The sequence below is a fragment of the Cystoisospora suis genome, assembly GCF_002600585.1.
Source record: "Cystoisospora suis strain Wien I chromosome Unknown contig_6628, whole genome shotgun sequence".
NCBI lineage: Eukaryota > Apicomplexa > Conoidasida > Eucoccidiorida > Sarcocystidae > Cystoisospora > Cystoisospora suis.
In genome coordinates, this window is record NW_027159415.1 from 1 (window position 1) to 11,408 (window position 11,408).

General features: G+C 48.1%; 1 protein-coding gene across 1 annotated transcript; it reads left to right on the top strand.

Moving 5' to 3' along the window:
- The first annotated feature begins 1,420 nt into the window (after nucleotides 1–1,420).
- Nucleotides 1,421–11,037, top strand: CSUI_010071 (phosphoacetylglucosamine mutase). The gene is made up of 8 exons (XM_068070177.1): nucleotides 1,421–2,496; nucleotides 3,022–4,302; nucleotides 4,961–5,320; nucleotides 6,105–6,949; nucleotides 7,860–8,015; nucleotides 8,371–8,535; nucleotides 9,570–9,653; nucleotides 10,178–11,037. The coding sequence occupies exons 1-8, from the start codon at nucleotides 2,385–2,387 to the stop codon at nucleotides 10,361–10,363; spliced, it is 3,189 nt and encodes a 1,062-aa protein (XP_067917847.1). The 5' UTR covers nucleotides 1,421–2,384; the 3' UTR covers nucleotides 10,364–11,037.
- Nucleotides 11,038–11,408: the final 371 nt, after the last annotated feature.

Consider the following 11,408-nt stretch of genomic DNA (forward strand, 5'->3'; position numbering starts at 1 on the left):
CAGTAGCGACGCGGCAGCACAATCCTGAAAGGTTTAGATACTGGCTCTCGCCTGTACTGCAGTAAAAGAAAGACAACGGGGTGAAGAGCCGGTGTGAGAGGCGCTGCAGTCAGACTGGGGCGACGAAGATGCTCGGCATTCCGCAGGATATATACGAGCAGAAGGTGGGGTGAGATGGCGGTTGGTACGGAAGAGTCGCGAGGTAGTTTAACACAGCCACAGCCCGCTGCTGCTTCGTAGAGGTTGGAACTTCGTGTTCGGACGGAGGAAAGTCGAGCCAGCATTTCCGCTTTTGGTACACACCGTATTTCTGTCGTTGTTGAGCTTGTCGCGATCATCTCGAGAGATGCCAACAGATCCGCTCATCCCGCTATCGAACGACGGTGGCGGTGCCTGACGGGTGGAGAAGTTTATAAAGATGAGAATACGGAGGAGCTGACGCTCGTAGCTTTGTATGAAATCGTATGGTCGAGGCGATGCAGCTGCACTATAATGGAGAACGAACACCGGTAAACGTGGAATGCTGCGGGCGTCCAGGCGGGGCGCGCGAGAAGAAAATCACAGTAGCAGTCAAAAAGACGATAGAGCCTAGGAGCTGGTCGAGAGGTGGGGGCCGTAACGCTGTTGTATTCGGTATGGAGGCGCGGGAGAGTCTGCTGAACTACTTTCGGGTTATCTCTCCAGTGTTGAGGCAGCAAGCCCCGCGTGCGTTTATGAAGGCACTACGTGCAGAACGCAGCAGTGCATGCGTTTCGAGGACATTTCGGAGGCGTTGCCGGTGCAGGGAAGTTGTTGGTCTGAAGCCCCCGGTAGGGAACAGCGCTGTTGTGAGTGGCACGGGCGCTCAACGCAGCATCGGCGCGTAGCGCTGGAGCCAACAGTGATGCTCATGCAAATCTTGAAGTGAGGTTATAGTTATCGCCCCGTCTGCTAGGCCCTCAGCCGATTGCCCTGCCGCAGCCAGCGAGGGCGGCCGTGTTGCGGCGTCATTACTGATGCCCTTCAAACGACACTGGTCAGCAGCAAAGCGACACAAGAAATAGATGCAGAGGTAGCACGCTAGCATACGTCAGTCTTTTCGTGCGCAGTTCGCGGAGCTCCCTACTGGATACGTATACAGATGTCAAAGACCAGGGTGAGTAGTAGCAATGGAACTCTGCCCGCACTCGCAAAAGCGGCAGATGTCAACCTGTCACTTGTGCGAACCGTTGTATAGGGTATTACCTACAATTTGAGCACTTACAGCTCTCTGCTTCCGATACGGCCGAACTGGCACCAACGGCATCTGACAAGTGACCTTAGGAGACGCATGCAGGAGCGCATGCCCAGCTTCGATCTTTCAACCTGCCGCCAAACCGGAACCAATCGCCTTGGCCTTCTGGGCGACATGGCTCGTTTCGCGAACGATAGCAGTGGTGAAAGATAAGACGAGGGGAGCTGATCCATTGTGAGTTGGTGGCAAACCGGAGGAACGCGCGGTCGCGAATAGCGCATGAGTCCGTGGGTGGTCCTCCTCGTTGATTGTCTTTTGAATGATATTACCACGAATTCACTGGAGTGGCAGCGGCTTGCTCAGTAAAGATGAAAGCACACATGACGTCGGCCCTTTGTGCTGCGCTTGCCATGAGCCCTAGGACGACAGCCGATGAGCTCCGCCGGTTTGCCGTGTGTGTCCGAAAGCCGGCTTTGTGAATGGAATGCCTAGTTCGTAAGCATAAATTGTCTTCGACTGGTCTGGGCGAGCATTCTTCCGCCGCCCCTTTCCTCTCATCGCCGCCCCAGTCAGCAAGGTCAGCACGGATGGTCTTCCTTCCTAGGTCCTTCGCATGTACTATGCGTGAATGCATACGCTTCCGTGGCGGGAGGAGGAGTTGTTGCACTTAGTTCGTAAGCTCAAAGGCTCCTACAGGAAAAGCTTTTGAGCTTTCGAACTAAGTGAGCCGTCCTTTTGAACTGGAGGACAGGGTGGTGTGTAACACAGTACGTGGCTGTCTTGCAATCGACCGTGCCCACGAGTCATCGCAGCGTCGGTACAGGGATCTTCTTCGCTTTTCGACCTCTGTAATGGACTCGTTCTTTATCTTATTCTGGGCAACCAGGTGAGAAACTTTTTCTGGGTGGGTCGGACACCTTCTCCTCTCTGACGTCAGAGAATGAAGGAGTTTCTGCTTGGCCCCTTTCCCTTTCCCCCGTGAAGAAGTAAGGAGCAGAGGTCTGAGCGTCGTTTTTCTCCGAAGTTGATAGGGAACCATGCGCACCACCACGGCGTCATTCTCTTCTGTATTTGTAGATGTGCTTCGCTTTTCGGTTGCAAAGGCTGATACCACACACAGGGGACGCGCGACGATCTTCACTCCTGACTCTTCCTCATTCGACCTGTAAGAATGGCTTCTGATCAGAAAAAGGAAGAAGTTGTGTCCCTGGGCACCACGCTTGCCCTCTCCTTGATGCGCTATCCTTCAAGCTCACATCGCCTGTTCATTTATGGCACTGCCGGTAAGAAGCTCCCTGCAATTTTCGGAGTAACGAAGCATTAAACTATCAGATCTCTCAGGCGCTCTTTTCACTGCACACAGAAAGGTAGGTAGCTGCCTTGGCCTCTCTCTATCCACACGTAATAGGCAAGGCCCCAGGGTCATGACCGTCAATGCCTCCAACTCTCATATATACCTACTCTCTCTTTCACCCCTTTCAACACATACACATATGCCTCCTCATGTCTGCTCTCGCCTTATATGCGGTGATTTCGACTTGTGGTGATTGAGTAAAATGACATGTATGGACGGACACCCACGCACTTCCACAAAAAGAAAGAAGAACAACAGAGGGTCTCATTTACGTTTTACCGCTCGTCAATTGTGTGTTGTTTCGGAGGAGATCGAACCAGCAAGGACACTTGACAGCCCCCCTCCTCCCGCTCTTCATCCTTCTTCCAGATGCCGTATCTTAGACTATTTAGTCTAGCTGTCTGTTCATATGAAAGTTGCTTAAGCATATGATGTGTGATGTATAATCCCTTAGGTTTCAGGGCACGAGCTGATCTTCTCCCACCGGTTGTCTTCCGTTGCGGAATTGTAGCCGGTCTGCTCGCCCTAAGCGAACAGAAGAAAGCAGATAGAGGGACAGACTCTCATGCGACTTCAAGCTGTGAGAAGGGAGCCGTCGGTGTAGGGTGTATGCTTACTGCAAGTCACAATCCTATAGAAGACAATGGGGTGAAGCTAGTTGGATTAGATGGATGTCTTCTCTCTCCAGCTTGGGAGCGACTTGCGGAGCGTTTGATCAATTCATCTTTCGATTCTTCTTTGTCTCAAGAAAAACCCCAAGCAAGAGAAGATGTCTCCAGACAACCATCTTGTGAAGATTCTTGCTGTACGAATGGGACTCTTTCTCAGACTTGTATTGAGAAGGGAAAGACGCCTGTCTCAGCTAGTGTGGCTGGCTTGTCTCAGGAGCAGCTGATTCAAAAGGAAGAAGAAGCAGGGCAAAAAGCCACGCATGAAACACCATCCGATTCTCTTCTACATGAAAAGATGGTAGCAAAGGGTGATCATGTCGCGTGTAAGAAGGAGACAGAGGAGATCAAGACAGCTTCGGCTTCCCCTCGAGATAGTCGTAGTTTCGCCTATAAAGAAGCAGAAGTCTTTATGAAAGTCCTTGAGGAAGTCCTTGGTAAAGACTATCTGAGACATGTAGAAGAGGTTCTAAGCGGAAAGAAGATGATAGAGAGCCCCAAATCTGAGATGAGGCCTTATGTCATTGTGGGGCGGGATAATCGCCCTTCTTCCTTACATCTAGAAGCAGCTTTTATCGATGGTGTACAGGTCCTTGGAGTACACGTAATCCGCCTTGGAGAGGTTACAACCGGTCAGCTTCAATTCATAGTAAGGAGATGGAATGATACCAAGAGAGGGAGAAGAAGAATAGATGAGGTCTCAGAGAATGCAGACAAGTCATCGGGAAAGGGCAATGGTGGAGAGACTGCTGAGGAGAAAGAGAAAGAAGAAGAGATGAAAAGGGAGAAAGAACGTTCTTATCCCTCAAGAGGAGCAGGAGCAGAGAAGACGCATGTCAACTCTACCGCAGAGAAAGGATCGATGGATGTAGTGAATCAAGAGGATGAAAGGTATGGAGTAGGGGGACAAGATGAAGAAGGATTGGCGCTTATAGAGGATTACTATCGGTACTTTGAGGAAAACTTCACATCCTTCATGCAACAGGGACGCCAGCTGAAAAGAGAGGAGGAGACACCCATGAAGACGAGAGGTGAAGGGGGAGACACCTTAGGGACAGCTCAAGCAAGTAAGAGATTCAATATCAAACATACATACCTCGCAAGCTGAAGCAAACAGACAGTGGTTGTTTGCGGAGAAGAAAAAGAGAGAATAGAGAGTGCAATACGATCTCTTGCAATGACCTTGTGTTACTCGTCTCTATCTATACCCTCGTTGATCTGTCGATTTCGATTCAAGTCTACCTAGGACCTATTACATACATGGAAAGACATGCTTATACTCAGTGAGCTCTGTACGTATATCTCGCTGTATACATGGTACCTCTGTGTATCCCCTGGGGGACATCCTCATCCCGGAGGACATGCTTCATTGAATCGGATCAAGGAGTTGTTCTAAGCAACAAGAAAAAGAGAAGGCTCTTCTGACCGACAGAAGAAATTCTTTTTTCCTTTCTTTCTCCGTAATCCCGTCCTCGTCGCCCATACCAACTAGCAATCTAAAACACTGGCAAAGATAGGAAGTATTTCTTTCGGAGGCCAAGTGAGAAGGAGACAAATCCAACCTATCGTCAGGTGGCGTCTCCTCTTGTTTCATCTCCTCCTGTCTCTTCTCTGGGTGTATATACAGCAGCGATTTCTAACCCTTGAAGCAAGAGACATCTCTGTTTTTCTCGACTTGCGTCGACATTTTCTCCTTTTCTTTTGTTTTGCTGTCCATGGAATCAGAAAGCCCTGGAGCTCCTTCTCGAGCCATGCCACCAGATAGTGCCTCTTCCTCATCCTCGTCGTCTTCTTCTTCTCTTCCTTCTCGTTCTCTCTACTTGGACGCTGCAAATGGTGTAGGAGCGCTAGCTGCTCAACGATTTGCCAAGATCCTTGAGCGAGAAGCAGGCGTAACTCTCGTGATTCGAAATGACAGGATAGCCCAGGGACAGAAGAGACATGATGGGTCTAGACAAGGAAAGGCTAACGGACATCATAGGAGACTCGAACAAGAAGGAGAAGAGAAAGAAGGTAGAGAGGTCTTGAATTATCTATGCGGTGCCGAGCATGTACAGAAGATGAAATCCCTTCCTAGGAATTTCGGTAAGCTCACCCCGGCAGAGACGTGAGAAACAAGATACTGCTCGAAGGTGGGGGAGGAAGGAGGGGGTGTTAAGCGGGTAGTCAATAGAGAGAGTAAAGAAGCTTATAGTGTTAGGATTGAGTATTTGAAAGATCTCCTAACGTCTATTGCCATATAGATTTCGATGCCCCTTCGCATCAAGGAAAACCTCGCGAGCTGAAGAATGTATCTAGATACGAAAACTTCCCTCGCCATACACATCCCTTCCTATTCTCTCGATGTCTTCGCTATACGGGGGTGTATGCTGAATGGAGTGTCATAGGCCTTAGATACATTCTTCAGCTCATGAATTCTTTCTTGATGCGAAGTGGCTTTGAAATATACATCCCTTAGTCGACTATCTCTAGTGCACATGAAGAGAGGGGATGGATTTCTTTCTTTCTTTATCTGGACTTCTTGTTGTTTACATCTGCCTCCTTAGAACACTGCTATGTTTATGCTTGTGTCTATACCAACTGCGGTGGAGAGATTCTGGTCGTCTTCTATCCGTTCAGATTTTTGGTTGGAATGAAAACAAGCTTATGTCGTTGTTTCATTGTTGGTTCTTTTCTTCACGTAGATTGCGAGTCTGGGCGGGGATGAATTTCCTTCTTTGTGGGAGGCCCTCTTTACGATACGAAGTAGAGAGAGGAGTGTGTTGTGTAGCTGGATGGGAAGTAAGTGCATGGGGGATGTCTGCGCCCTCTCGGTCCTCGTGGATATGTAGGTATGTTCGCATGTGTTATGGCTGTATGAATGAATTAGGTCATGAAGGAGATAGTTCAGAAAACGAGAGATGTTGCGCGTTTGACGGAGACGCTGATCGCCTTGTCTACTTTATGTGGAGTCCTCCTCATGCCTTTCGTTTCGGGTCGTCGATGTCTTCTCTTCGAGCTCGAGGTGAGGAAGAGATACAGCCCCCTTCTCTTGCTGTCCAAGCAGATCTACAGCGAGCTTTTTCTTTATCCGATATCCCTCCTTTACAGCGGTGCTTCTCACACAATTCTACTTCGTCAACAGAAGAGAAGAGAGGCAGAGCACCCCAAGGAGTCGGGGCGAGTTCGGCCGAAGGAGTTCATGGGCAGGCTAACGGTATTATCTTCTCAAACGGACGGAAGGATGAAGACCTACGAAGCGCACTCTCCCAAGAAGAGAGAGCTCTTTGCTCCAAAGATTTCAATGGCCGAGGGGGAATGAGCCTATCCTCCGAAGAAGATAGAAGAAGAGATCAACCACCGGGCGTAGACCCTAAGGTATCGGAAGATCTCGCTCGTTCTTTAACTTCTTCGGCATTAAGAAAGACGAGAGAACAAGGCGACGATGAATGTGTGAAAGTTATGTTATATGATGGAGATCGAATTGCATGTCTTTTTAGTCTGGTTCTCTTCTCACTTCTCAAACGAGTTCTATCTGGGAGAAAAAGTGACAAGATGAATTCGGATAACCAAACATCTTCAACGGCTTCGTCCTCTTCTTCTTCGTCGTTGTCGTCCTCGCCCCCCTTGAAAATCTACGTAGTTCAGACTGCTTATGCTAACGGTGGGAGCACAGGCTTTCTTGAGAAACTTCAGGCTCTCGCAAAGACTTCTCTTGATTCCAGAGATGTCACTGTAAGACAGAGAAGAAGGGGTGATTGAGAAGGGGGGAGGAGGAGTCTTCGCTTTTCTCCTTATGAAAGGACATGCAGCCATTTATCTATCTGTTACTAGATCAGAAGGAATAATGAGAAGCAAATAGACAGGATAATGATATGAGTCTTGTTATCTTAGGTCGTAGATCCATGGTACGAGAGAAGGGCAATATAGTATAACCAGTCTCTCTCTTTCTTTCTCTCGCCCTCTTTCTCTTTCTCTCTCTCTCTCTCAAGATTTCTGTCTCTTCCTGTAGAACTTTCCTCTCTTCTACCGGTGCAAGGAGAGAAACGGGCTCACCGCGCAGGTTCTTTTCTTCTGTCTTCTTCAGGAAAAATCGAGGGCTAAGGATTTCGTCTCAACGGTTCTTCCCTAGTTTGGGAAAGTTATGACAGACTGAGGGAGTCATGGGTGTTTATCTACCCCTGTCCATCTCGTCTGCCTAGAGGTGATACACAACCAGTAGCCTTTCATACTGTCACGAGTTCGATAGATATGTATATATAGAGAGAGAGAGAGACAGATGTAAATGGAGAGGGGAAGGTGATTCCTCGTTGTCATCTTCTCTCTTTTAGATGTTTGAGGTGTATTCCAACCGTCGTTCTAACTTGGTAGTCAAGCCCTCCATGGCGGTCTACGTGTAGGTAAGTACACACATGGAGGTAAACACGCTGGCCATGGCCCATGCATATGTCATGTCTGTCCCTTGTATTAATCAGAAAGGTAAACAGACGAATGTGCTAGAGAAAGAAATAGACGGATGTTCCAAAGAAAGATAGATAATACATAGGATCTTGAAAGAGTTCTAAGAAGCTTTTTCGCATGCACTCTCTCATTCTTTCCTTCCCTTGTTTCTTTTCAATGTCTGTCTTTCTTGTTATGAACACAGTTCGAGCTAGCTTGTGTTCCTACAGGAGTTAAACATCTTCATCATAAAGCTCTACAGGCGTCTTTAGGTATCTACTTTGAAGCGAATGGACATGGGACTATAGTCCGTGACGAAGCTTTCCTTGACGCTTGGGCAGCTGCTCGAAACTTACAGAATGTACGTTCTCTTTCTGCTGGATGTGTGTAGAAAGGATTGATTCCCTTGAACGAGAAGCATCGATACGGTCCACTGTTTGGTGTAGAGGTTGGTCGTGAATCGGCTGTCATATATATAGATACATCCATGCATACTCATACATACAACAATTCATACATATAGATACAAATACGTACATAAGTGTTCATACATACGATTACACAATTCATTCATACATACATAGTCATACATAGACATACATACATCCATACATGCATACATCCATACATACACCTTCATACATTCATACATCCCTACATACATACATGAAGTGGGTCCGCAATGATGGTGCCTTTCCCCCCCCTTCTTGCAACAGAATCCGGAGTGGCTTCTACTTCGTCAGTTCATCAAGCTTCTGAACCCTGCCACAGGCGATGCTCTGTCAAATCTCCTCGCCGTCGAAGCCTCTCTTCAATGGCTGGGTATGATCCCCAGGCAATGGAGAGACATGTATGACGACAGGCCTTGTGAAACTCTCAAGGTACGAAGATCCAATTTGTCTTCCCGTCTCAGCTGCTTGTGTCTCCATTTTTTTGCCGGCCTCACAGCAAGAAAGACAGTATGCCTCCGAAGTACACAAAGCACCCCAGATAGATAGATAAATAAATAAATAATTAAGGTACGTACAAAACCGAGGGTGCTCCTCTGTTGAAGAGGAGCATTCAATGGAGCCTGTTATGTAATTCCTCCGGTACCTGCTGTCGTTTAAGCGCAATACGATTACAGAGAGACGTTGTCATGTGATCGAGTGTCAAGCCCACCCCTTGTGACGTGGAAGAATCAGCGAGTTTAAAGGGGAACCATCCGCCTCACTCAACTTTGCCTGGTGATAGGACAGATCCATATATACGGGCATGTATCTTCCACGTCCCTACGAGTCAGAGTGATTTCAATCTATCTATCTATCTACCTATATATCTATCTATCTACCTATCTATCTATCTATATGGATGTATACATATGTATATCGGGTAAGAGAGTGTCAGTGGGACTGGTGAATCCGAAACGATCGTTTCTCTTGCAGCCTATCAGGAAAATTCGAGTTGTTTGACCCGTCTATCGGACACCCTACGTTGATCTTGCTTATTAAGTTCTCCTAACATCTAGAAAGCCGTCGACACGACGACCGCTGTGCAGCCCGTCAATGCGGAGAGAACCAGGAGAGTTAAAATAGTCAGACGCCTTTTGGAGTTGATTCACGTTGTAGAGAGCGGCGTGGCCCCGTTCGGAATGTATGTGAGCGTTAGACATGATCAGGGTAGTCAAGACGCTGAGTGTATGTATCAGATAGCCTTACCAATACGTACATCTCGCCGCTGTGATCGATGCCTTCATAGTCGTCACTATTATTAACTACTGTGCAAATACATACATATATACATACACACATACATACACACATACATACACTACCTTATGAAACTACCAGGGTGTAAAGGTAGGTACGCCAAGAAGGCAAAGAAGACGTCTTTATAAACAGTATAGATTTTGTGTGCGAAATGAATTCGATGATAGGTTCCACTGCCCCGAAGGATCTTGACAACACTTCAGCCAGATCCTCTGCACGAGAAGAGACTCGTCGCTCCTTCCGAACTACAGGTACTTTCCTAAGAGGGGGCGAGCGTACATTCCTTAGCCTTATGTATGTATCTAGGTATCTATGTCTGTAATCTTCTTCACTCCAAGACACTTCCTTGATACGACCACGGCATTCTTTTCTTCATTGATTGCCCCTTTCCCTTGGCTAGCGTCTCCATCGAGACTTCAAATAGAAAGCCAATGTAAAGGAGGAACGGTTTGCCGTGGTAGGCCAAGTTTATCACCCTCGCAACAGCACCTTCGCGAGTTCATCCGATGATCTATATGAATGGAAGCAACGAGTTTTTCTACTGTTTCTTATCATCTCTGATGAGTCGTGTCTGAAACTGCCTAGCAGCAGCAGCAGCAAACATGAGGAGAGACTCCCAGCTAGCTGGGTCTACACATGTCCATGTCTGTGTTGTCTGCATGCCAAGTTGTCACCCCCCCCTGCTAGCCGAGGCATTCGAACCTCAGTGTGTCTAACAAAATGAGAGCAGTAAGTAGCCAGTAGTGCAAATGATGATTCTCTTATGCTTTCTCAGGAATGGATAGATGACGTCGTAGAACACACGGGGCCATTCTGCCGAAGTTTTGTACGGCCATCTGGTACAGAAGATGTGTGTCGCGTCTACGCTGAGGCTCCAACGACTGAAGCTGCTCAAGCTCTGGGATCGGCTGTCTGTGCTCTCGTCAACACTTACGCAGAACGCCTTCTTAATCAAGCATGAGAGGGGAAGATACCTTTGTCAAGCCCAGCGTCTCTTCATTGAGGAAGGAAGGCTAGAAGCAAGAATCAAGCAATCATAGTTAGTTCATTTAGTCATTCTTTCCTTTAGCTTTGGGGGGCTTCGTTATCGTCTTCTTCAGGTCTTCGCGCATACATACACCCACATAGGACGAACACGCCTCTCTACGCGGTCGAGGCCGGCTCCATCGGCGACTGGACGTGATTAGTATCCGACCTGGCCTTGTGTCATTTCGTTCGTAGTTCCCGGACAGTGATTGAATGGATAGCTGGACAATGTGTGTCTATGTGGCTCGAGCGAAAAAAAAAATCACAGAGTGCCTTTCGAGAAGGGCGAACAGTTCGAGCTGTAGGTACTGCTTGAGGTAGGCCACAGAAAGCGACAGAGGTAGTAGCAGTGTCGTACCGAGTCGCTCGTTCGTTCTCTTGTTGCTCACTCACGCTCTTTTCGCCACAGTGGAACGCTTCAGAAAGGTCAGAACAATGCAACTGAAGAACGTCGGTACCTCCCCCTCTGTTTCTTAATGACTTTGCGGCGCAAATCTTCCCCCAGTCCGTCAGGCGATCGAACGCGAGTTCATGACGGTGTGTATTTGTTCCAACGGTGAAAAAAACTTTGTACGGGCGGCTGGGAGCTCGCCTTGCGAACGAAAGGATGCTTACTACAGCGACGAAAATCCACACGAAAGTAGCTTGTCACGGGTGTCGAGTTTCGCTGGTACGCTGAAGGGCAGGCAGTCTCAACCCTCGTTGGTCCCTTCTTCGTCTTAACCGGTCTAAGGAATCCTGTCCCAAGTATATCCACCCGCTCACATCCTCTAGCACAACGGCCAAAATAGTTTTGACCTGATTGCAGATGGCACTCAGAAGCAGAGAGGAAGGAAAAGCTTCCGACGTCGGCCCTTGAAAGACTACGGCGGCTGTTCGCCAATCTCACACACGCCCGACGCAGGTCAATGGCGCAGCAGGGGGACCGGCGGAACAGTGATGCTTTTCTTGCCCCATCTATCTTAACTGATGCCGCTGTT